Below are 26,454 nucleotides of genomic sequence, written 5' to 3'. Positions count from 1 at the left end.
TTGCACTCACCAAAATCTCACTCTCTCACACGCACGCGGTGCGTCTTCTGAGTTCCACCCGCCCTCCATTTCTGCGATCGTCAAGTTCCCCATTTTCTGATTTTGCTGCCCACATCGCCATTCAAGCTCTTGGTCCCTTCTCAGCTTGAAAGGGCTTCAATGACGTCCTCCCTGTTTTCATACGTTTTCCGCTTACAATAACAAGGGTGCATTCTTATGTTCAAAAATTAGTGCGACTTTGCACGTTTAAGATAGTGAATCATTGCCCTGATGCATCAGGGCTTCTGGGAGTTGGAGAGATTGTCTCTGGCAGTCGAATTTGCAGTAGTTCCTTCAGAGTCATTTGTATTGACTCAGTTTTGTCATACTGTTTCAAGTAGTGAAAATACTCTGCGTTTATTGAGTCAGCAAAACTCCCTTGGGCAGATTGTTTACTGATTTTCCCTTAACGCCCAGAAGCATGAATCTATCAGGCTCTTTCTTTCTATGCTTTGTCACATTTCTGGCGTTTGTGGTGACTTACACCACAGTAACCACGATCACACATTTGAACAGCGGCAGATCTGGAAGCGAAGAAATAATGACCAGAAAGGAACTAGAAACAGGGTACGTGGACCCTCTAGTGCGGATGCCTACAGAGTTACGCGTGCATCGTAAGGGTAAAAAACGTCTATTTCACACTGCGCTTACAGCAACCGATGCTGCTTACAACCGTTGGCAATGCCGTATCATGTATTACTGGTTCAAGCACTTTAAGGATCTTCCTGGGTCTGAAATGGGTGGCTTTACACGCGTTCTTCACTCTGGCAAGCCTGACTCTCTTATGGACGAGATTCCTACTTTCGTTGTTGACCCTTTGCCTCCAGGTCTCGATCGGGTAATTCATCAGTTTCCCTTTTACTTGTGAATGATCGATTTTTTTTAATGGGTAACAGGGAAGCAAAGTCTCACTATTTTTTTCAATTTTTTGGATTAGTTCTCTGCCGCTGGTTTGATGCTATTTTCTAGTTCTGATCTGGGGGTAAGGTTAGTTAATTCATGCGATAATTATATTAGGATGTTTACACACTACGTCGCTGCATGCCAGCTCCATGGGAAGATGGGCGTGGGGGTGGGAATAAGGAGTTTACATGTTTTGCTACCGGTCCTTTTCTTTTCTAAATGTTAAAGAACTTTCACATGAAGAAGGCACAGCCTCCTGGCTGAGCATTTGCTTTTTTTTTCTTTCTTTTTTTGGGGGGGGGGGGGGGAGGGAGGGTCATGGGCGTGGTCCAAAGTTTCGGACGGGCGTAAGGGGGTAATCAAACTTTTGACAGCCCCTCTTATGCGGATTTAATCACACTGTCCACGGTTGCCAAGAAACGTGTTTTCTTCCACAATATTTTGGAGAAACAATTTTGAAACCTTGCGTTTTTTGAAGAACTGTTTTTTTGCTTGAGTCGTTCCCAGCCATTCTATCTGTAGTTTTAAGTTTCAAGTAAGACATGAGTTTTTTAGCACATGATACGCTTAATTCATGTCTTACTTTGGCATGTTGTGCAACGTGCATGATCATTTAGTCTCATTGTATAAATGTCAACATGTATCTTGAAGTTTTTTAGAAAACCTCTCGGATGGTATTTCACACATGAATAGAAACCCCGTGAAACCTTTGAAGGCCCGGTTCAAAACAACCCGTTTTGGCAATCAAAGGCTACTATGTTGAGCAGGAGATTGCATCTTATTTGGGGATTCGATCGATGGAAATGATGAAGTGGATGCAGGACATGCTTCAGGTGCAGTGGAGAGACTATTCAGTCCCACAGAGCATGTGAGAGGTTAGAGGATGATGATCAATTTATGGTATGATTCTTGAGACCATTGTGGTAGTGAAGGCTGGACTAAATGGTTTCACTGCGTCATTGGGTGCAGACAAAGCATTGTCATGTAGGCTTTACGCAACTAGTTGGGCTTCTTGCCATTTTCCATTGTGTTATGGGTTTTGTATATCCTGTGGTTGTATGGGTTGATATCATTGTACATGCTGTAGGGTTTTTACCTGGGTTGCATGAAATGTTGCCGAACAGGAAACAGTAGCCTACAAATTGGAACTTGAAACAACAACTCCAAAACCTAGGAAACGTCAGGGGTACACTCAATAGGCCCTCGGGCATACGCAAAACCCCAAGCTGATCAATGTTGGCACCCAGATGAAGGGATAACAGAGCCTCGCCGGTGTTGAATTGTTCAGTTGCATCACTCCTCGTGCAAGTTGCGATGCTTACTGCTTACAGATGAGCATGCGCAGGCCCCAAGTTGTTCATTTCTCGCATGTTTTGCAAGGAAGGCGGGTTCCTTCATGGTTCTATTAGAATCGCTGGCAATAGGCTAAAGTAACAACTTTAAAAGGTTGAAATACTTAATTTTGATACGTGATAGCAGCCAACGGGTGTCCCCCGGTTTCTCAAGACATCGAAACGCCTGGTAACGATACAAGCATATGGCAAAAACCTGTGTTGCAAAAAGCGCCATCCCCAAGGCTGGAAACAGCATTTCTACGTTTCCAGGCAGGGGTAGGTCGGTTTTATGTAATGCAAAAAGGTAAAAGCCTACTTGTAGAATTGTTGTTCATCGCAGTTAATCATTTCTCTTTGGATTACTGTTTCAATTTTCAGTCTTGCATGTGTTTGATGCATTCCTGTCTACCCTTTTCAGGGATATGTAGTTCTTAATAGACCTTGGGCCTTTGTACAGTGGCTCTCAAAAGCTACAATTGAAGAAGAGTAAGTCTTCACACTTTCAGCTTCTTTTAACCGTTACAGTTGCCTTGATTTAAAGACAAAGCACTCTGCAGATATATTTTAATGGCGGAGCCTGATCATGTCATTGTAAAACCACTGCCAAATTTGGCTACAGAAGACTTCCCAGCAGCATTTCCTTTTTTTTATATTACACCAAAAGAACATGAAAAGGTACTCCGAAAATATTTTCCAGAGGAGAAGGGCCCAATTACTAACATTGATCCCATAGGCAACTCTCCTGTGATGATCAAGAAGGTATGAATTTTTTCTTCTAGCTTTAGGTAAAGAATGCTGTCCCTAAAGCTGATCAGAATAATTTTGTCTGTTTGTTGTAGTCATATCTTGAAAAGATAGCTCCTACATGGGCCAATGTCTCATTGACCATGAAAGCGGATGAAGAGGCTGATAAAGCCTTCGGCTGGGTTCTTGAAATGTAAGCTCAACCTAGATCAATCAGGTTTTTGAAAGTTGTATGTCACAACAATTAGTGTTTAAGGCTAACCCAATTTGTGATTCAGGTATGGCTATGCACTTGCATCTGCCCTGCATGGTGTGCAACATGTCTTGCGAAAGGATTTCATGATCCAGGTGATGGCTTGTGGTCACCCTTAGTGTTGCCAGAAATCTTGCATCATTGTTGAGTGTTTTGCCTGTTTTACAGCCGCCCTGGGACCTCGAAGTGGCAGAGAAGTTTATCATACACTACACTTATGGATGTGATTATGCTATGAATGTGAGTATGCTTTGCACGTTGTCTAATGTAGTCGTGCATTTTTGTTTTAATTTCTTCATCTCAATGCTAGGTGTATAAGATGCTTGTGATGCAAGCAAGCTAAGTACAAATTCCTTTAACTAATATAATTACAAAAATATAAGAGTCTGTTTTAATATAACAAGGAATCAAAAACATGAGGGACTGCCTTCTTTTAACCCCCCCCTCCCCCCGCCCCTCCTCTCTCTCTCTCTCTCTCTCTCTCACACACACACACACACACACACACACACACACACACAGTGGGAGGTGCAGTTCCTCTCTAAGACGCCATCAATCAATGATGCATCTTCCTTGTAAAAGAAAAGTAATCATCCTCGATTACCCATCAAAACAGTCATATCACCATAGATTGTTGGAAGATTCCCCTTCCAACAGAAGATTCTACAAAGACTTTTTAGAAATGCTGAAGCAAAGATGTTAGAAAAGAGGTGAAGATGCAAGATGTATGCTGTTGAGTAAAGATTGGAGTTGAACGTTGTCACAAAGTGATGACGTGGCGGACATCAGAAACCCTAATTTCTGCCAGAAACCCTAAAATTCTTGCAAACCCTAATTTTTGCCAAAGACCCTGATTTCCGAAAATCGCGGAGGCTTTTTTTTTTTTTTGGGGAAAATGATGAGCGACGCGAATTTTGCTTTTTTTTATAAAAAAAAAGAGAAAAAGACTCTCTAAGAGAGAGAGAACTGATGCTTTTTATTTTAAAAGCTTTTGGGGCTCTGCTTTTGGGCATCCCTTGTAACCTTTAAATTAGTGGTGAGGGCCTCACTTCTTAGAGCATCTGGACGCAGAGTCTGAGAGTGAAACCCTAACCGCTCTCTTGCACTTTGATGATTGATTAATACAAAAAGAAATACTGAAATGGGCGCCAGTCTTTGGGGCCAATATCTCTAGGCACTGAACTCCGCTGGGCCAGTGCAAATCTATTGTGATCTGTGAATTGTTTTGAAGTGGTTATTTGGTGCTGTCGCGGTTGATTCTTGACTTGGAGTGTCCCAGTCTGTTAGAGTGGTATCAGAGCACGGCCGATTTCTCTTCTACGGGAAATCCGATCCCCGAATTTTTTTTCCGCGGCACCTATGGCTTTAGGCAATGATCAGTCGACTCCCTCTACATCTGGAGATGCGGGCTGGGATCACAACGAAGATTCAGACAGAGAGTATGGCCCGCCTCGGCCTACTCAGGCGGAGCAAAGAGAGATGGAGCATCGTCAATTGATTGGCAATGCAACAAAGATGATGCTCAATTTTGCCAAGGTCCCGAAGATGGCAAAATATATGAACCATACCTCTTTGGAAGAGGTACAGACGGAGTGGCAGAGAACCACAACACCACTCCCGAAACCCGCTCTCAAGAAATCTTCTGCCTCCAAGAAATATACGGAGAAGGAACTGGAGAACGTGGTTGATGCACGGATTGCTCAGCTTTTCGACGTGCAAAAGAAAGACAAAAAACACGGCAAAAAGCAGAAGAAAGGTACTGACTTCCCGGGATATTTGGGTCGTCGGTCGATAGTTGACAAGGCAAAGAAAGAGAAGGAGCGTGTTCGATTTGAAGGAGTACCCAGTTCTTCTTCTTCTTCTTCTTTTGACAGTTCTTCTAGCTCTTCAGATTCGAGTGAAGAAAACAGAAAAGGTAAAAAGCGAAGCAAGAAACAAAGCTTCGGAAAGGGCAAGAAGAAGGCTACATCTCGCCCAAAGACTAACAGTTCTACTGAGGACTCGTCTACAGACAGCTCAGATTCCGATGACGGAAAGTTTTATGCAAACAAGAAGAATTTTTACAAAGCCAACCAGTATGACTTTCTCGAAGATAAAAGCTAGAAAGTCCGAGAGTTTAAGGAAGGTGGCCACTCGATCAAGTTTGATACTTTCTCAGGATACTCAGATGCTTCGAAGGCTTTGTCTTTTATACAACAGTTTGACATCGCTTTCGCGGGAGGACGCTATTCCGAGCACTCCAAGATTTGGAGAGCTGCCTCTTATTTTAAGGGGAATCCTCGCACTTGGTGGTCCACGCTTCTATTAAGCAAGACTGTGCCAGTTACATGGCTGAAATTCAAGAGGCTTTTTATTTCTTCTTGGTTGACTCAAGAGTTTGAGTGAGATATACGAGCTGCTTGGAACCATCTCCGGATGACCAAGAGCGATACAGTGAATTTTTACTGTGAAAGATTCTGGAACTCTTTTCTACCCGCCTCTTCATTCAAGAAGATCTCGTTCAGAGAACAGATTGAGCGGTTTACCTTGGGTCTACCTACAGAGATCCGAGATCACTGCTTGGAACAGAAGTCAGCTTCTATTCAGGAGTTGATGAGTCATGCGAAGCGGGGCTTTGCCATTCACTCTGGCAGTCTGACCTACCCCACAGATAAGGCCATGACACAACGAGCCGAACAGACTTATGGGAATGAAAGTAGAAAGAAAAAGAGCAACCCAGAGAAAAGGATGCACGACCCAAGCTTACTCTTGAGGAGAGAGCTAGCTTCATCAGAGAGGGGAAGTGCTTTGGATGCGGGGAACATGGACATATCTCCGCGAAGTGTCCTAAAAAGGCACAGAAAGAATAGAATGATAAAGACGACGATAGGTCTGAGAGTTCGAGAGCAGCTGAGGAATGTGGCAGAAAAGGCAGATAGAGAAGCAGAACTGTTACCACATGGCGTGGGACCTGCACCGAATCTAATGAATGAAAGTACAAACTTTGCCGCTTTTGGGGCAAAGTGAAGGATCAGGAAGCTCTTTTGAAGGAGCCAAGGCCAACTTCTTTTCACTTGGAATTGGCGGCTCGATTTGGAATTACGCCTGACAGACTGACGCCATAGGCGGAGGTAGTTCGACTGGCACCCGGATGGGATGTTGCCATTACACCGAGCATTGGCAAGCTTTGTTTGCAATGATAGGGGTGTTCAGGGCACGCGAGTGACGTTCTACTCGGGATCCCTTGGTACCACAAGAACTACGCCGTGGTTGACTACCGGGCCGAAACGATTTCTTCATTTCTTTTTGTAGGAATCAGCAAAGATGCTTGGGCAAGAGTTTGGATAAAAAGGAAGGGGGAGGGGGGTGTTACGTGGTGGAGATAGAGAGAGGGAAAAAAGAGATTTTCTGTTTGCTCGAACGCTAGAATGAGGAAGATCTTTTTCGAGCGCAAAGAAAATCACGAGATCCTGGCGGTTGAGCCCCAGCTGTGAGCCATGGATGGAGCCACGCAGAAGGGTTTCACGTTTGTATGTAGACACACTTGGGTGGGCAACTCGCAAATAGGGAAAACAGAGCAATGGTCGAAAAGTAGTTGTGGACGGGTTTGGCGCATGTTGCTAATGGCAAGCAAGGGAGAGTAAGACGACGTCATGAGGCACAGGTAGCAATCGAAGCAGCTCTCTCTCTCGTTCGTTTGTCTGCTGTATAATGGCCAGCTCGCGGTGTGGCTTCATTGCTCCTTCTAGCGGTGCCTGCAATGTGTCACCATGTGCGGTGGTTGCAATCTCTCTCTCTCTCTCTCTCATGATGCGGGCACCCTGTCGCCTGGTTAGTATCCTCGAGCATACAATTGAGCATGTAGGGCAAGGCGACCACCTACGACAGGAACGGGACGGTGTGCGTCGGTGCCATTGAAGCAGATTGAACCAGGGCTGCAAGAGATGAGGATGCATGGGAACAAGAGCAAAGGAGGTTGTTTTGCTTTAACACTAGTGTCTTCAACGAATCTTCGTTTCTAATTAATTAATGAATCGAAGAAAGCGACTTTGATAAATGAAGGGCTTAGAGATTGTACTTGATGAACTTCAGTTTCTTACTCATTCTTTTGGAAGAGAACTGAACGATGGATAAAGGTTGAATATGTTTTGACCTGATCAAAAGAACGCCAAGATTTTTTTCCACACTCATGCCGATTGCTTTTCAGAGGGCCCGAAGATCAAACCATTGATCGGATACTTGGAAGCACGCCACCGAATCGGCCACCTTACCGTGTGAGCCGAGTACAGAATGAAAAGATTATGAACCCAGTGAAAGACCTCTTGGAAAAGGGTCTTGTCCAGCCTAGTACTTCACCGTATTGCTCTCCAGTGTTGTTGGTTTTGAAGAAAGACGGATCTTGGAGAATGTGCATCGATTATAGCACTCTCAACGAAATCACCATCAAGAACAGATTTCCGATTCCTAGGATCGATGATATACTCGACAAGTTACAGGGATCCTCATGCTTTAGCAGGATTGACTTGAAGAGTGATATCATCAGATCAGGATAGCGCCAGGAGATGTCTACAAGACAACTATTCGGACGACTTTTGGGTTATTTGAGTTTTTGGTGATGCCTTTTGGCTTAACCAATGCTCCTGCGACATTTAACCAGATGATGGACAGGATTTCTCGAGAGTACAGGCTATTTGTTGGCACTTTCTTTGACGACATCATTGTTTTCTCCAAGAATGAGGCAGAACACACAGATCATCTGCTTCAAATCTTTCAGGCATTACGAGATCACATGTTAGTGATTAATGCAAAGAAAAGTGATTTTTCCTACCAGAGATACATTTTTTTGGGACACATTGTGTCAGCAGCAGGAGTGCAAATGGACCCGGCCAAGATAGAGACTATTCGTGATTGGCCCGATTTGAGGAATGTCCATGAAGTTAGAAGCTTCTTGGGATTGTGTTCGTACTACAGGCGGTTCATACGAAAGTTTGCAGAGGTTGCTTCCCCTTTGCATACCTTGACTCAGAAAGGATTACCTTTTTCGTGGGGACCCACAGAGGTGACTGCCTTTCGGACACTAAAAGAGAAATTGACTACGGGACCTATTTTGACTTTGCCGGACTTGCAGAAGTCATTTGAAGTATATTGTGATGCTTGTGGTTGTAGTCTGGGTGCGGTCTTGATGCAAGAAGGCTATGTCATAGCTTACGAGAGCCGTTTGTTCTCTAGGCCGGAGATGACAACATAGATCTATGAGAAAGAGCTTTTGGCGGTTATCCATGCTCTTACTCAGTGGCGGCATTACCTACTCAGAGCGGATTTTACTGTCTTTACAGACTATCAGAGTTTGCGCTACTTCTTGTCACAGAAGCAGCTTTCGGAAAAGCAGATGCGGTGGGCGAACATCTTGTCACAGTTCCACTTCCAGATTGTACATGTGCAGGGACAGAAGAATGTGGTGGCAGATGCTTTGTCTCGGAAACCGTTGGTTCTGGTTGTTTCCGCGATACATTATAGGAGCTTCGAGGATATGGTCGATCAGTATGCCACAGATACAGATTTTGCAAATATTTTCACACGGATACGGGATGGCGAGACAGTAGCTCGATACTCCCTTCGGGAAGGCTACTTGATGCGAAAGACTATGTTGTGTGTTACACAGCCGTTGAGGGATAAGGTTATGACTGAATGCCACTGTCCACCTTTTACGGGTCACCGCGGCATTGCTACCACCATGAAGGGGGTAGAGAGATACTTCTTTGGGCCGAGACTCAAAAAGGATGTGGAAGAGTTGTGCGTAGTTGCTTGGTATGCCAGAAGGTCAAGTTTGACAGGCATAAGGCACAGGGATTGTTACAGCCTTTACCCATACCCACCCACCCCTGGAAAAGTATTGAAATGGATTTCATTTTTGATCTCCCGAGAACACAGAATGATCACGATGATTTTCCGATTACATGGCACGTCTGAGACGATTGTCTCCGACAGAGACCCCAGATTTATGAGTCTGTTTTGGAAGGCAATTTGGGAGAACATTGGCACGCAGTTGCAGTTCTCGTCATCGTTCCACTTGCAGACTGACGGGCAATTTGAGATTGCCAATTCAGTGATTTTAGATTTATTGAAGTCTTGTATCTCGGATCAGAAGACTCAATGGGAAAAGAACTTACCTTTGGTGGAATTTGCCTACAATAACACGATACACTCTTCCACGGGGAAGACGCCATGTGAGATTGTTGAAAGTGCTGCGAAGGTTCCATCCTTCCTGAGCACGAAAGATTAGATATTTGAAGCGGATGAATATTCGCGAGATTTGGATACGGCTTTTGCCAAGGTTCGCGAGACTTTGCAGAGTCTCAAGAACGAGAGAAAAAGGCAGCGGATCGCCATCGTCGCAACTTGAAATTGAAGGAGGATGATTGGGTGCTCTTACTTTTGAGAAGGCACGCCTAAGAAAGAAAAAGGGAAAGGAGAGGCTTTTTCCAAAGCTTAGTATGCGATACTACGACCTTTCCAGATAACTGAAAAGATAAATGATGTCTCCTTTCGATTGAAACTGCCAGATACTTGGAGGATTCACAATGCATTGCATGTGAGTCTCTTGAACCCTGTTGTTGGAATTAGGGTTGCAGAGAAACACACACAGCTTGGAGAAGACGAAGGAAGCTCAAGGCACACAATCGAGAGTGTATTACTTAGTGTGCAATGGAAAGATAGATAGCCCTAGAGTGATGGGCGTATATACAATGCACGGGGAAAAAACCTCCTAAAGAGGGAAAAAATGCCCCGGCGGTCCTAGTGTGTTCACACACATCACTACCACATGTATATGGTAACAAATCCCCCCAGGAGTGATGCGGTGAACGAGAGCTGGCACATGAGTAAAGGAAAGTGCCATGCCCTGAGGACAGGATCAGTCCACAAAGGGGAGTAAGACCAAAGCTTTGCGGAAAGCTTCAAGCTTCTCACGAGACAATGCCTTTGTGAAAAGATCTGCAAGGTTGTCCTGTGTTGGCACATAAGCCAAGCTGGTCTCTTTTGCTGAGAGCCTCTCCCTGACATAGTGGTAATGCACCTCAATGTGCTTTGTGCGAGCATGAAAAACTGGGTTCCTCGCAACTGCCAATGCGCTCTGACTGTCAGTGTAGATAGTGTTGGCAGTGTCCTGTCCAACACCCAAATCAGCCATAAGGCGTCTGAGCCATACACACTCAACCGTATCTGTGAAGACTGCCCTGTACTCAGCCTCACAACTCGAAGTGGCCGCAGTAGGTTGCTTCTTGCTCAACCATGATATACATGAACTGCCAAGCATGAAACAAAAACCACTTGTGGACACTCGCGTGTCAAAACAACCAGCCCAATCTGAGTCCGAAAAAGCATGTAAGTCTGGCGGCAATGATCCCCCCTTGGGATAAAACAAGCCAAGATGTAAAGTGCCACTAAGGTAGCGGAAAATCCTCTTGACAGCCTGCCAATGCTTAGACCCTGGGCTATGCATAAATCTGCTGACCTGTGAGACTGCAAACTGAATATCCAACCTCGTGTTGCATACATAAATGAGGCAGCCAACAGTAGTTTGGTAAAGAGTGACATCAGCAGGATCGCCAGCATCATGTAGACTCAACTTCAAACCTGTTTCCATGGGAGTGGCAATAGGTTTGCAATCCTCAAGTCCAAACTTACATAGCAATATCTCTATGTAACTTTTCTGACACAAGGCAATACCACCATCACACTGCTTAAACTGTATACCCAAGTAATGATGCAACAGCCCCAAATCTTTCATCTTGAAAGTAGCATTCAAATCAGCCTTGAATTCAACAATATGTCTCTCATGTGGTCCAGTGATCAGCAAATCATCAACATAAAGAACCACGATGAGAAATACATCACCCTCACGCTTTACATACAATGTGCTTTCTGTTGGACTGTTACGAAAGCCTTGTTTGACCAAATGAGTGTCAGCTTTCTCATACCAAGGACGAGGAGATTGCTTCAACCCATACAAAGCCTTGTTACATTTGCACACTTTGTCCTCTTGTCCTTTTATGACAAAACCGCGAGGCTGCGTTACATAAACTTCCTCAAATATGTCACCATTCACGAAAGTAGTAACAATGTCTGATTGATGTACATCCCAATTAAAATGAGCTGTCAATGCACATAGAAAACGTACAGTAGTCATACGACAAGTGGGAGCAAAAGTTTCTTCATAATCTATGCCTTTTTGCTGTGCATCCCTTTGCAACAAGTCGAGCCTTATGGCGATCGATCTCACCATCCGGCTTGCGTTTCAACTTGTATACCCACTTCGTACCAATGGCCTTTTTGCCAGGAGGCAAATCACATAAAGTCCATGTGTCATTTTCTATAAGTGCATCATATTCTGATTGCATGGCAGCCATCCAATTTTCTGATTTCTGTGCTTCATCAAAAGACAGAGGTTCCTCAACATCATGTAAACTAGACACAGCCAAAGCATAACAATCTGATGTATAAGATGCATGGCGAGAGCCTGAACGAGTACGACTAGACAAAGGTGCATCCAATTTACTGTCATGCAAAGTGTGCACCAGCCATTTTGGCATACCTCTAGCCTGCTCATTTTCAGCCCTTTCCTCATCAAGTACATCATGTACATCAACATCAGTAATAGGCTGATCTAAAACATTTTCAGAAACCCCCATAGGCTGTACATTTGCCTCATTGGAACTTACATTCGTATTTCCACCACTGAAAAGACGCAACAAAGTGTCATAAATGTCCTGTGAGCTTACATTACTGTCCCTAGTACATGACAGCAAGGGCTGATCAGAATCTTCCACTAACACTACATCCCGAGAAACCAGAATACGTTTTGTTTGCGGATGATACAACCTGTAACCTTTGCTTTCAGTACTATAACCAACAAAAATACATTTGACAGCCTTATCATCCAATTTTCTGTGCTGCACTTGTGGCACCAAAGCATATGCCAAACAGCCAAAAACACGCTTGTGCTCAATAAAAGGCTTTCTATCATGCCATGCTTCATATGGAGTAATAGACTGCAAAGCTTTCGTAGGACACCTGTTAAGTACATAAGTGGCACACATGATGGCCTCAAGCCAAAAAGAATGCGGTAAAGCTTGACTTTTGACCATACATCGTGCCATTTCTGTTAGTGACTTGTTTTTCCTCTCAGCAACACCATTTTGCTGAGGTGTATAAGGCACTGTACATTGGTGTTTTATCCCACGACTAGCCAGAAATGCATTAAATTCATGAGACATATACTCCCCCCCTCGATCGGAACGGAGGGTGTCCATAGTACATTTCGAGACATTTTCAGCCATAGCCAGAAATTGTTTGAAGCATATAAAAACTTTGGACTTCGCTTTAAGCGGAAATACCCATGCATGCCTGGAGTAATCATCAATGAAAGTCACGAAGTACAGGTAATTGCCCAAGGACAGAGTTTGCATGGGCCCACAAACATCACTATGCACAAGCTGCAACCTGCATGTGGCCCGAATTGAACCATCTTTTGGAAACTTAGAACGCTGCATCTTACCCAAAATATAGCCTTCACAAACATGTTTGACAGGTGCTTCAAGAGGTGGCAAAGAAGCAACCATATCAGATTTCTGTAAACGCAACAAACTGGTAAAATTCAGATGACCAAAACGTGCATGCCAAAGTTTTGCATCTGAAATAGCCCTTGAATCTGCAACAGCATTTGCAAAATTTTGTCCACACTTGTCATACAAAGTGAGCTTATATAGCCCACGGCACAGAAGCCCAGATGCAACAATTTCATCACCAAAACTGAGATCATGAACTGTACATCTGTCATCCACAAATTTGACTAAAAGTCCAAGTCTAGCAAGTGCGGATACAAATAAGAGATTCTTCTTGATCCCAGGTACATAAAGTGCATCAACAAGTGTGAAGGAACTGCCATTAGCAATAAGAAGTGGCTGCATTACTGTTACCACCCTTTCTTTGAGAAGCAATAAAGGCCTGTTCGACTGCACGCTGCCTAGTCCTGTTTTTTCTAGAAAGTGACTCTTGCAACAGCAATGTGTATAATGCATCAAACTTGACAACTTCAGGATTTCCTTGGGTCATCAGTCTCCAAGTACTAGCAAATGTCTGGTAGGAATCTGGTAAGGCATCAAGAACCGTCTGCACAAGGGAACTGTCTGAAATGACTTCACCTGCAGAAATAAGCTGCTCATTGATATCCTTGACACTAGCAAGGAAAGTGTCCATATCATCTTCCTCATGCATAATCTTCGACTCCAGCTCTTTACGCAGCAAAGCAATTTTAGCCTCATTGCGGCTTGCATAAAGACCTGCTAAAATATCCCAAGCCTGTTTTGCAGATTTTGCAGAACGGATGTGAGGAACAATGGTGCGCTTCACAGACAACGCAATCAATGCATGAGCCTGCGCATCCTTAACATCCCAACGAGCTTGTTCTGCCGTAGGCAAAACAACTCTAACAGTTGCAATCCTTGCAGCAAGACCTGCAACATCCTCAACATCTCCTACATCCTCAGAATCAGGACGTACATCAATGCCCTGCACAATGTTCCAGACCCCCTTTGACACAAGAACATGTTGCATCATATAAGCCCACATAGGGTAGTTGTCCCCATCCAACCTATCCTCAGCAGCAAACATCTTGAACACATCTGTGTTGTTGTTGTCAGCCATGGTAAATGCTGCACCTGATGTGAAAACTGCCCGAAAATAGGAGAAACGGAGCGGGAACAACCTGTGCTATATAGCACAAACCCTAGAAGACTATAAGGCACCTGTTATACAGAAAACGGCACTGACAAAAATTTTGCACAAAATGACGAAATAGCCTGTGCAGTACTTCCTGTTGTGGAAACGGAGGCCGAAATGAGTCCAAATCAAAATTCTGAGCAGACCTGCGAATTTGAGCTTTCCCAAAATTTTTGTCGACCTGCGACCGCTCGCCAAAGCTCACTGAAATCGGAGAAAGTGAGCATGCGTGTGCTGGAGCAGTTGGCGACTAAGCCCGGGAGGACGTGACCTGCTCTGATACCAATTGTTGGAATTAGGGTTGCAGAGAAACACACACAGCTTGGAGAAGACGAAGGAAGCTCAAGGCACACAATCGAGAGTGTATTACTTAGTGTGCAATGGAAAGATTATTAGCCCTAGAGTGATGGGCGTATATACAATGCACAGGGGAAAAAACCTCCTAAAGAGGAAAAAAATGCCCCGGCGGTCCTAGTGCGTTCACACATATCACTACTACATGTATATGGTAACACCTGTTACGGGTGATGTGCCTGATGATGGGGAGCCTGATGAGCAACCCGCAGTGGAAGAAAACGAGGAGACCCTTGTTCTTGAATAGATTTTGGCACATACGGATACGAAGAAAGGTAAAGTCCGAAGGCGGTTCTTGGTTAAATTCAAGAACTTTCCTGCATTTGATGCGAAGTGGATGGAGGAGGAGGACCTAGCAGATACTCCTCGGATTGTGAAACTTTACCTCGATGTTTTGGTTTAGCATAGTCTACTCCAAACGGAACCCAGAAACTCAGCTTGGCCGAAGATCTGGTGCAGTGGGATGCACAAGAGGGGAGTTACTCTGCTCCTTTGTCAACAGATGCCTTGATTTTGATACTAAAGTCACTGATGTCTCTTTGAGCTTGAGGGATACTGAGAGCTGACAGTATTCTGCTGGATGACTTTATGAAATGGAATTCCTGATTACGATACTGATTTGTTCTCGACTTCTTGTGAGTGCAGGAACTGATAGACGAAATGACTGCAGCATTTTGGTCTGATTGATCTCGAATAGACATGGTTGCAATAGGGGTTAGTCAATCGGACATCGATGAGGTCCCGATTGGACCTAGATGTGATTGCTAGCTACATTGCCGATAAATCATGGTCTAAGATCCGAATGAATGTTGAATGTCATGTGATGTCCTGTGATGTCTTGTGATGTCGTGTGATGTGACTGTCGATTTTGTACATGTGCTAGATGTGTGTTCCTAGTACGTAGGTACTAACAGTCAGTGTCTGCTAAGAAGGTTTATGGCTTTTGTCGGTTTTGCAGGCGTAATCGCGGTCGATTACAATGCTTTCAAGAGGGGGGTATGTCACAAAGTGATGACGTGGCGGACATCAGAAACCCTAAAATTCTTGCAAACCCTAATTTTTGCCAAAAACCCTGATTTTCGGAAAATCGCAGAGGCTTTTTTTTTTTTTTGGGAAAATGATGAGCGACGCGAATTTTACTTTTTTTTATAAAAAAAAGAGAAAAAGACTCTCTAAGAGAGAGAGAACTGATGCTTTTTATTTTAAAAGCTTTTGGGGCTCTGCTTTTGGGCATCCCTTGTAACCTTTAAATTAGTGGTGAGGGCCTCACTTCTCAGAGCATCTGGACGCAGAGTCTGAGAGTGAAACCCTAACCGCTATCTTGTACTTTGATGATTGATTAATACAAAAAGAAATACCGAAAGGGGCGCCAGTCTTTGGGGCCAATATCTCTAGGGACGGAACTCCGCCAGGCCAGTGCAAATCTATTGTGATCTGTGAATTGTTTTGAAGTGGTTATTTGGTGCTGTCGCGGTTGATTCTTGACTTGGAGTGTCCAAGTCTGTTACAAATGTCACATCAATCCTTTCGCTTTTATTTTTATGTTTGGCCATTACCACCCATGACCATGTCTACTTGCTCGACTATGGTTCTATCTCTGCTCACCAGTCCATTGTTGATTCTACCACTCTTGATCTCTGTGAGAATGATGCGCAACACTGCAATGCCATGTTGCTAAACAAAATTCTATTTGATCCATTGTGGTTGAGAAGATTGGACTCTTATGACCCAATTGGCTCTGTTGTCGGCCCAAGGCAATTGTATTTTGTCGCAAATCTTTGTAATTGCTGATGCTAGATGTAAACTTGGACTGGGAGGTTGAGCAGTGAGCCTAAGGTTTGCAAAAGGATCTTTTACTTTGACCATACACTTGGAAATTAGACTGATAGTATAAAAGTTAGTTTTTAAAGGGTTTTGGTTAAGCTTTTAGGCTTGAAGTATATACCAAATACATTTATAAAGTGTAGCGAGGGGCCTAAATGACTCGGATTCCAAAAGCCAACTTCCCCGACCACCTTGTGGCGGCCTCCCCTTCCCGACTGTGGGTGAAACTCTTGGCCGTCGGCCATTTCACACTGGCCACACAATGTCCGACCATTTGTCACTCCAAAAAGAGGGTCCCAAATATTAAATAAAAATCAAGGGAAAGAAACCAACAACCAAGGTTAGTGATTGCCACAACCTCGTGTGACAGGAGCTCTTTTTACAGTGGGTGGATACTAGGAATTTAACTTAAAAGAGGCAAATTGGACACAGGGCAGCTCCGAGTGAATCCGAGGAGTAAAAGGGTGTCTAGGCTCAGTTCAAAGTCATTTAGGCCCCTCACTACACTTTAACTCAAAAGAGGCAAAGTGGACACATGGTGGCTCTAGGTGATTTTTCCAGAATCGCTTAAAGAGGGGGTGCCCATTTTGAGAGGGGGGATTGATTTTTGCTCTACAAGTGAAAACAAGTGTGTGTGAGTAGTGGGTGCAGGTGATCATAGCTTTAATTGAAAGCTTGCCTTCTCCCTTGTCTTATGTAGCATGATGATTTCGCTCTCGCGCACCTCTGTCACAAGACGGGCACCACGTGCCAAAAGAAAAGAACAGACTGAACAGACTTTTAGCACTTCAATAACAATTGAACTGAGAGAGAGAGACGACAGCGACACAGAGTGGCGGAATTCCACCCCAGAGAGTATTGACCCCAAACCTTGGCGCCCCTTTCGGTAGTTCTTTAGATTACATCAACACAGTACAAGCTGAACTCGAGACTCTGCACCTTCTCTAGGAAGCATGCTAGAGAATGAGTCCATGGCCTCATATTTGAAGGCCCTAGGCCCCAAAAGCAGTTTACATGAAAAGCCTTCAAACTCAAAAGCTTCTGGTCCAAAAGCAATGCCAAAAAATTGTCAGGATACCCCGGTAGAAAATGCTGACGTGGCTGCGGATTTCCGACGGGGCCGACACGTGGCACTGTCGTACGAAATCCTGTGATTTTTCGCAGCTGTACGGACTTTCGTGTTTGGCGGGCTGATTAGCGGTAGCTTTTGCTGTATTATGCTACGCAATTGAAGAAAGAGAGAGAGCTTTTGTTTGCTTTATTTTGTGAAAAGTATGGCTTGAGAGCAAGGTTGGATCAAAACGTATGTACTGATCCGTTCCGAACTGTACGGACGTTATGTACGGATCAGCACCGTACGGAACGATCCGTACACCGTTTTTTTTTTTTTTGGGTGTGGGAAGCCCGTACAGTGTTGATTTAAAATAAAAATCCAAATCTCTTGCAATAGTTACACAGTATATGGTTGTCTTGTAAAACGTGTCTTTGAATGTCTCTATAAGTTGTTGGCTTCTCTCATGTTTTTTATTGGAAATGTCCTAGAAAATTTAGTACTTTGCGGTTTTTTTACAAGGGTACGTATTTTTACGTACGTAAAAAATTTTCTTGTACGTACATATACGCCACGTGCAATACGTTTGGTACCACCTTGCTTGAGAGAGAAAAAAAAGGAAAGCTCCTTCTTTATTTTAAAAGGGCTTTTGAGTTTACAAGCTTTTGGGGCTCTGCTTTTGGTATCCCTTGCACTCTTTAAATATGCGGGTTTGGCCTTTCATAACTCAGAGCATCTGGACGTAGAGTCTGAGTGTGAGCGCCTGCCCGCACTCTTGTACTTTGAACACGGATTAATATAAAAAGAAATACCGAAAGGGGCACCAGACTTTGGGGCCAATATCTCTAGGTACGGAACTCCGTCGGGCCAGTGTCGAATCAATTTTGAACTGTGAACTGTTTTGAAGTATTTATTTGTATTGTCGTGGTAGATTCTTGACTTGGAGTGTCCAAGTCTGCTACTGTGGTATCAGAGCACGGTTGATTTCTCTTCTACGGGAAATCCGATCCCTAAATTTTTTCCGCGGCACCTATGGCTTCAGGCAAAGATCAGTCGGCTTCTTCTACATCCAGAGATGCGAGAAGGGATCCCAACAAAGATTCCGGCAAGGAGTATGGCCCGCCTCGGCCTACTCAGGCGAAGCGTCAAGAGATGGAGCTCCGACAATTGATTGGCGATGCAACGAAGATGATGCTTAATTTTGCCAAGGACCCAAAATTGGCTAAGTATATGAGCAAGACTTCTCTCGAGGAGGTGCACACGTAGTGGCAGAAAACCACAAAACAATCTCCAAACCCGCTCTCAAGAAACCTTCTACTCCCAAGAAGTATACAGAGAAGGAATTAGAAGAGGTGGTTGATGCACAAATTGCTTAGCTTTTTGATGCGCAGAACAAAGCTGAAAAGCATGGCAAAAAGCAGAAGAAAGGCATTGACTTCTCGGGTTATTTGGGTCGTCAGTCGACTTTTGAAAAGGCAAAGAAACAAAAGAAGTGTGTTCGATTTGAAGGAGTACCTACTTCTTCTTCTTCTTCTTCTGATAGTTCTTCTAGTTCATCTGACTCGAGCGAAGAAGACAAAAAAGGTAAAAAGCGAAGCAAAAAGCAACGCTTCGGAAAGGGCAAAGAAGTTTAAATCTTGCCCTGTGAGTGACAGTTCTACAGAGGACTCGTCTACAGACAGTTCAGACTTTGACGACATCAACTTTTATGCAAAGAAGAAGAAATAAAAAGCCTCTTGAATTTCAGCTATTTAATTGGCGTAGTCTTGCTTATTAGAAGCGTGGACCACCAAGTTCGAGCATTCCCCTTAAAATAAGAGGTAGCTCTCCGAATCTTAGAGTGCTTTGAGTAACGCCCTCCCGCGAAAGCGATGTCAAATTGCTGTACAAAAGACAAAGCCTTCGAAGCATCTCTATAATCAGAAAACGTGTCAAATTTAATTGACTGTCCACCTTCCTTAAACTCTCGGACTTTCTTGCTTTTGTCTTCCAGAAAGTCATACTGGTTGGCTTTATAAAAATTCTTCTTCTTTGCATAAAAGTTGCTGTCGTCAGAGTTGAACTGTCTGTAGACGAGTCCTCTGTAGAACTGTCACTCACGGGGCGAGACTTAGACTTCTTTGCCCTTTCCAAAGCGTTGCTTTTTGCTTCGCATTTTACCTTTTCCGTCTTTTTCGCTCGAGTCAGATGAGCTAGAAGAAGAAGAAGAAGAAGAAGAAGAAGAAGAAGAAGAAGAAGTAGGTACTCCTTCAAATTGAACACGCTTCTTCTGTTTCTTTGCCTTTTCAAAAGTCGACTGACGACCCAAATAACCCTGGAAGTCAGTGCCTTTCTTCTGCTTTTTACTGTGCTTTTCAGCTTTGTTCTGTGCGTCAAAAAGTGGTCGACTCGAGAGTATAAACGCGATATACGAGCTGCTTGGAATTATCTTCGGATGACCAGGAAGGATATAGTGGACGCTTATTGCGAGAGATTCTGGAGCTCTTTTCTACCCACCTCTTCATTTAAGAAGATCTCGTTCAAGGAACAGATTGAGCGGTTTACCTTGGGTCTTCCTACAAAGATCCGAGATCACTGTTTGGAACAAAAGTCAGCTTCTATTCAGCAGTTGATGAGTCATGCGAAACGGGGTTTTGCCATTCACTCTAGCAGTTTGACCTACCCCACCGATGAGATCATGACACAAAGAGCTGAACAAACTTCGACAAATGAAAGTAGAAAGAGAAAGAGCAACCCAGAAAAGAAGGATGCACGACCCAAGTTTACTCCTCAGGAGCGGGCTTGCTTCATCTGAGAAGGGAAGTGCTTTGGATGCGGGGAAACTGGACATATCTCCGCGAAGTGCCCTAAAAAGGTGTAAGGTGCAGCGGAATGAATGTAACTTTGCTCAAGATGAGTGCTCCGAACTGTGCTCAATGTTTCTTTTGTTCTTATGGAAGGGAGAGCCTTCCGTTCTTAATGAGAGTGTAATGATTACAAACAAGGTGAATGGACACTGTGCGTGCAAGTGTATGAGACTGAGAGATAAGAGAGAGAAGAGAATATGACACCAGAGACGACGTAAAACCCTCCTCCGAAGGCCCCACTCTCGTCGGAGAGTGGTCTACTATTGATTGCACAAACTAGTACAAGGGGATGCATGTGACTGATGCAAGTCTAGGCTAGATCGATGACGACGACGGTGATGGCGAGACCGATCCAAGGGCTGAAATCTGATGGTCTTTATCTGCTGTCCAAAAATGCTAATGGCTAAAATCTGCTGTTGCAGAAAACGCTATGGAAAACGCTGATTTTGGTGGTCTTTATGGCTGAAAAACTGTTGCTACTGTGGGGCTTAATGGGCTGAGGAAAAACGCTGAAATGGACCTGCTGAAATATCGCCAAGGGCTGAAATCTGTGGTGCTTCTTGCTGGGATGAAAAACGCTAGGCTGGCTGAAGCATGGCAATGGATGTCTATTGAAAATGCTCTGTCTTGTGATCGCTCTGCGGTGAGGATCTGTTGAAAACGCTAGGTTTTGTGATGCTAAGTGATGAGGATGGAAACGCTAGCATGGGGGTCTTCTGCTTGGAGGGGAAAACCACCAAGGGGTTCTTGCCGAGAAGTTGCCTGTTGAGTGATGGAGCTCCTGCTGCCTCTTCTGCCAATTAGTGCTAGTCTAGGTTTGCTTATTACAAACTTACTCAATTTGCCCTACCTACTTTCCAACAAAAGTCACTTAAAAATAATAAGTGAAAAATGTCAAAAATAGGTAAAATAGGCTAAATGCACTGGAAAATTCCTTTGAAGGATTCTGATGGGAATGCTTATGATCATGCTGTGTGCAATTAGAGGATATGCATCTACACTAAGTGTTTGGACATGCACGGTTTGCGAACAGACTCACAAAGGTGCTAGATTACTTCCTATTCTAGACTGATTGAACCCTTGTCGTGCTGTAGCTACAAACACAAAAGCAAACACTTGTAGAACTCATGTACAAATCATAACCTGTGCTGCTAGCACGGAAAGCAACCTCCGTTTGCAAACTTGTCGAGAGAACTGATCTATCGTGGCATAACCTCCTCTTCTTGTTAGCGCTGGTAAAATGTCTTCTCAAACTGGGGCGCTAGGGCTGAATTTATAGATGTAGTAGTTTGGCAGCAATAGGGGGGTCGCTTGTTGCCAAATTTGGCTAGGAGACTCAATAAATCTTATCAGTTGAAGACAATGCTTACAAACACACCCCAAGCGTCCTTGGATGCAATATTCCCTAATCAATGCTCTCGTCACCTATCTCGCAAGGCATTGGGAATACCCATTTCTTGGTCTCTCCCAAGGAGCTCATAGAACAACTCCTTCGCGATGCTTCATGCCACCCGTCATATGGCGCGTCAGAGATGTCTTTTTTTTGATTGCTTTTATCAATTCTTGTAGATCTACAGTTCCTGATCTCAAGTGCACAAATTTAAACATCCTAATTTCCGTCATAAGGATGGGAAACCAACTTATGCGGCCTACATTGATTTCAAGAAGGCGTACGACACAGTACCGCACGAGGCGTTGTTCCTAAAGCTCGCTGCGGCTGGCCTGCAAGGTCGAGCACTTAGATTTTTCCAAGTGCTCTACAAGTCCACCTCTATTAAAGTCCGACACATGGAAGAACTGTCGGATTCGATTCCGGTGCTGCGGGGAGTCCTCCAAGGATGCCCGGGATCGCCTTGTCTATTCAATATATACATCAACGATATTTTAGACGCAGATGGGGAAACATGGGGCCGTGAAGTACCTAACCTCCTCAAGAGAATTAAAGGACTCCTTTTTGCTGACGACTTGGTTCTACTTGCTGACTCTCTTGAAAGCTTACAAATGAGCCTTGACAAGGTAAGTGAATGGGCAAAGACCTGGGGCATGACCTTTGGAATTGACAAATGCATGGTCACGGTGTTCCACGGAGACCTGCAGGATCTCTCTATGAGTATCTTTATTCTGGGTGGTGAGATGGTTGCAGTGGGTGAAACGTACAAGTACCTTGGCATCGACGTAGACTTGACCTTTTCCATTGAACGCATCGTCAAGGAGCGAGCGGACAAGGGGAGGAAAAGTCTATTCGCATGTCAGCACCTACTAGCGAACCGAGCCATCCCTATATGGTCTTGACTGACTGTTTTCAAGGCGTGCGTATATCCAGTGATTTGTTATGGCGCGGAAATTATGTGGGCCCACGATCAGTGTGTCCTTCACTCTCTGCAGCGCCTCGTCGCCACCGGGGTGCGAATATTACTCGAAAAGGAAGCAAGGTCAACCTCTGTAGGGACGACAACTCTCCATCACGAGTTTAACATACCAACCGTATCTGCCTTTTGTGGGGGACAACGAGCAAGGGCTTTTGACAAGTACCGCTCGGTTTCATCTACCTGGATAGGCTCCTTGGTAAACAAGAAGCCTAAGAACCAACCGTTCAAGAAGTGGACTTGGACGACAAGAACCCAGAACTGGATGAATAAGTATATCCTAGCGGTTGACTTTAGCTCAGTTCGCTACCACGCATGGGACAAGTGGGACGAGAGACATTGGTATCAGAGCTTTGGAAGTGTTCTGCATTACTCAAGGAAAGAACCACAAGATTTTTTTTTGTTTGTTGCAATTGCACGTACACTTGAGCGTGGCGATTTCTAATCGTGTTTTGTTGAAGAGTGACAGTAATCCCAAGAAAGAAGGGCTTGTCCAGCCTCCCCTTGTGTCTTTTCACTCATTGAGAGCAGACCGTGCACTTCGCGGCTGGCCAATCGACGTGAGGTCGGAAAAAGCAACCTTGGTGTGAGCGCAAGGCCGCCAAGGGGTGCGCCCACAGAAAAGGGTAGAACTCGGGTGAAGAGAAGATCCTTCTCAACGCAATTTGCAAGCGAAAGAAAACCTCAAGAACCTCAAGAACCCCAAGAACCCTAGACCCTCAAGACTCAAGAACCTCAAGAACCTCAAGAACCCAATATTCTTACGAATCAAGGACCTCAAGAACCTCAAGACCCTCAAGAACCCAAGTTCCTCGCAAACTTCAGAACCCAAGATTATAGTGCATGGTCGTCACCCGAAGCGGATCGGATACTTTGCATACAGGTGATGAGCATGAGAGAGGCGACGAAGACTTGTCCCCACCCGGAGATGATTTCTTCAACCCTCCCCCTTCGCCATCTACGCCAAACCCTCTAGAGGCAGTGGTCAAGCAGATGATGGCCATAATGGATAGACAAGAAGCAAGTCGCCTTGCTCGGGACCGTGAGCGCCTTGCTCAGGAACGTGAGCGCATTGCTCTTGCCGCAAAACAAGAAGAACATCGACTTGCTTTCGAATGCGAGCGCGATGAACGAGAGGCTCAAAGGGAGATTCGTCATCAAGAATTTATTTTCCACATCCTAGCCTCGAAGACCGAACCACCCAAAGATCGTGGGAGTTCGTCAAGTGGCGTAAGCCACGACGCGGATTCCAATCATCCAGTTACAGAAAAGTTGACTTTCAGTAAGTATGACGGTAAGATGGATGTTACAGTTATTCATTCTTAGTTGCATCAATTTAATGCTTATTTTGCGACAACTAAGAAGACAGAAAATAGGAAAGTTTTGATGGCAGCTCTGTACCTTGCCGGTGATGCCATCAATTGGTACCACGCATGGCAAGAGGCATAGCTAGCCGCGCACCTAGAGGCAGCCGACGATTTCACGCCCCTCTCTTTTAGTTTGGCTGATTTCCAAGACAAGCTCGGGTTTCAAAGGCAGTTTAGTGAGGTGAGCGATAAGTTACCTGGAGGAGGCAACTCCAAAGGGAAGACCGAAGCAAGTCCCGCAATACCTGGGCCTCTGAACAGAGGTACTTGGTCGCTGCCACCTCCAAATCAAGTTGGCGAAATGGGTCTCTCAAGGGATTAGTCATAGCCCTAAGAGTGTAGATAATTCTCGACTCTCGTAGTCCATAGGAAACTAGCGACAAAAGCGTCTTTCTTCGGTTTCTGGGTGCAAGTCTTGGTCGTTCTTCTTGTATACTTTTTTTGGTGTATGAGGGGAGCGGCCGGGCGTGCCCTACCCGACTCCGAAAACAAAACAAAAAAACTAATTTCATTAAATAGAAATTACTTATAGAATAAGAAAATAGTCAATTTAGCAAACACCCCTTGGCTTCTAAACAGTTGTCCTCGATTGTAGTGCTTGTGTGCATATCCTTCCAGAATCTCGAGATAAAGTACTAGTTCTTGCTCGGTCATCCATTGAGCATCCAAAGTCGAGTATTTCTTGAACTTTACCATATACTTACGTGTAATCTTTATGGGCTTAAGTGGTTGCCCTTGATGATGAATCACGTGCTCCGGTTGGAGCTTTCCTCAACCTCAGGGGGTTCCTCAGCAAGAGGCTGACTCGGAGGTAGTCCCACATATGGCCGAAGTAAACTTACATGGAAAGCATTATGGATCCTCCAATTAGGAGGTAGCTCTAATCGGAATGTAGCATCGTTTACTTGGTCAATTATCTTAAATGGCCCGCAGTAACAGTTGGAAAGTTAAACCACCTTCCCCTTATGAGTTGCTTGTTTCTATAGTCTCACCTTCTCAAACTTGAGTTAGACCAATTGACCGACCATCAAATCTAATTCCTTCTGTGCTTGTTTGCAACTTTCTTATGTTTTTCTTGAGAGCGTAAAATTGCTTGCTTGACTTGTCCATAGGCAGTGTCCAAATCTCATACGAACTCATCTGCTACAAATATCTTATACGTATTTAAAAAGATCTGTGGAAGCAAAGGCTTACCATAAAGGATTTGAAAAGGAGCTTTTCTCGTAGAGGAATGTACGGTATTGTTATTGTAATAGACTTGGACACTCCAAGGTCTACAACAACACACGTGAGAAAACTGCAAGTTGGGCATGTCAATTTGGCTTTTCATGACTTTCTTTTGGAAAGCCAAGGTCTATATTATATTCATTAGGCTTTCCTGTGTGAGCAATTACTGTTTTCTTTCTCTCTCCATGTAGTGTATTTGGTGATTACTCTCTTTATTCTGGGTAGTTGGTTGTCAAAAGGTTTGTTCTCTTGCTTGTTTTTTGAATGCAGGGCTCTCTAACTTATGGAAGGATAGGGGAGTGGAGATTCGACAAAAGGAGCTTTGGATCTGGCGCTCCTCCAAGGAACTTGCCGCTACCACCGCCTGGAGTCCCCGAGAGTGTGGTACGTACTTCCCGTTGCTGTCTATATTGTTCTTTAAGATCAAATTAGAATCACACTCACCCAAAACGAATATCAGGTGACATTGGTGAAGATGGTGAATGAAGCAACAGCAAACATTCCAAACTGGAAGGAAGGAGAGTAAAACAACGCACATATCCCTTATATGTCTCATGACCAAAGGCAAGTCCTATCAAAATTCTAACCATCATGGGATCTTTTTTTTTTTTGGTTTTTGGTTTTTTGTTTTTGACCAAGTATATTTTGGTCTTACTGCGTTGTAGGAGCCTCAGCGACCGGAGGAGGTTGAATACTGCACAACAGACACTAACCACCCAGCCTGCCCCTTAAGTAGGGCATGCGATCGAGTTTACCAGCTTACAGATAACCGAATGTACATGCTTGAGAGCAAGACAAAGAAAAGAGAGGTCGAATTTGGATCGGCTTTTTCTTTTTGTATCAGATTTTCTAATCCATGCAAAATTGAGCCATGGACACACTGACTAACGAGGATGTAGGTGATAACCTGTGCAAGAATCGAGTTTAAGGAATTGGTGTGCCGCGGTTTTTTTTCCATCTTTTTTCAAGAACTAAACATCTCTGTGGCAGTGCCTACCATAAACTTCTTTCTTTATCGTGTGGAATTGCACATGCAGGGCATGGCTACAAACTATTGGTCTGCTTAATGTTTGCTATGGTGTGTTAACCAGTGTATAGATTAGGACCAAGCTTTAAAATAGTTCTGCAAGCAAGCCTTGCGTCCTTCTACCTTCTGTAGGGTAGAACGCTCGCTCTCTCTCTCTCTCTCTCTCTCTCTCTCTCTCTCTCATGCATGCATGAACGTAAACACCAAGCACACAGCCAAGCAGCGAGGTGGCTGCAGAGCACGACCATGAGCGTACCTTGCATGTCCGGGTTTCTTCTGTTAGCGGTACCCATTCTTTGGTATTCACGATTTTATATATTTTTTCGTGGTGAGGGAAACTTGAGAGGATTGCTTCAATGTC

The 26,454-nt window shown here is 44.3% G+C and overlaps 1 protein-coding gene across 1 annotated transcript; it reads left to right on the top strand.

Moving 5' to 3' along the window:
- Window positions 1–25,998, top strand: LOC147444498 (hydroxyproline O-arabinosyltransferase NOD3-like). The gene is made up of 9 exons (XM_086527093.1): window positions 1–877; window positions 2,695–2,762; window positions 2,834–3,035; window positions 3,116–3,213; window positions 3,299–3,368; window positions 3,442–3,513; window positions 25,337–25,450; window positions 25,527–25,630; window positions 25,732–25,998. Exons 1-8 carry the CDS (start codon window positions 461–463, stop codon window positions 25,590–25,592), a joined length of 1,107 nt encoding a protein of 368 aa, XP_086383219.1. The 5' UTR covers window positions 1–460; the 3' UTR covers window positions 25,593–25,630; window positions 25,732–25,998.
- Window positions 25,999–26,454: the final 456 nt, after the last annotated feature.

This window comes from Adiantum capillus-veneris, chromosome 13, assembly GCF_014529385.1.
Source record: "Adiantum capillus-veneris isolate H3 chromosome 13, ASM1452938v2, whole genome shotgun sequence".
In the NCBI taxonomy this organism is placed as follows: Eukaryota; Viridiplantae; Streptophyta; class Polypodiopsida; order Polypodiales; family Pteridaceae; genus Adiantum; species Adiantum capillus-veneris.
Note: the sequence above shows the minus strand (reverse complement) of the source record. Positions and strands in the feature narration are given on the sequence as shown.

Excerpts from the sequence above, each read along its gene's own strand:
- LOC147444498 (XM_086527093.1), top strand. The coding sequence starts at position 461 with ATGAATCTATCAGGCTCTTTCTTTCTATGCTTTGTCACATTTCTGGCG. Across the intron at positions 3,214-3,298 it reads TTCGGCTGGGTTCTTGAAAT|GTATGGCTATGCACTTGCAT; the intron begins GTAAGCTCAACC and ends TTTGTGATTCAG. Across the intron at positions 3,369-3,441 it reads GAAAGGATTTCATGATCCAG|CCGCCCTGGGACCTCGAAGT; the intron begins GTGATGGCTTGT and ends CCTGTTTTACAG.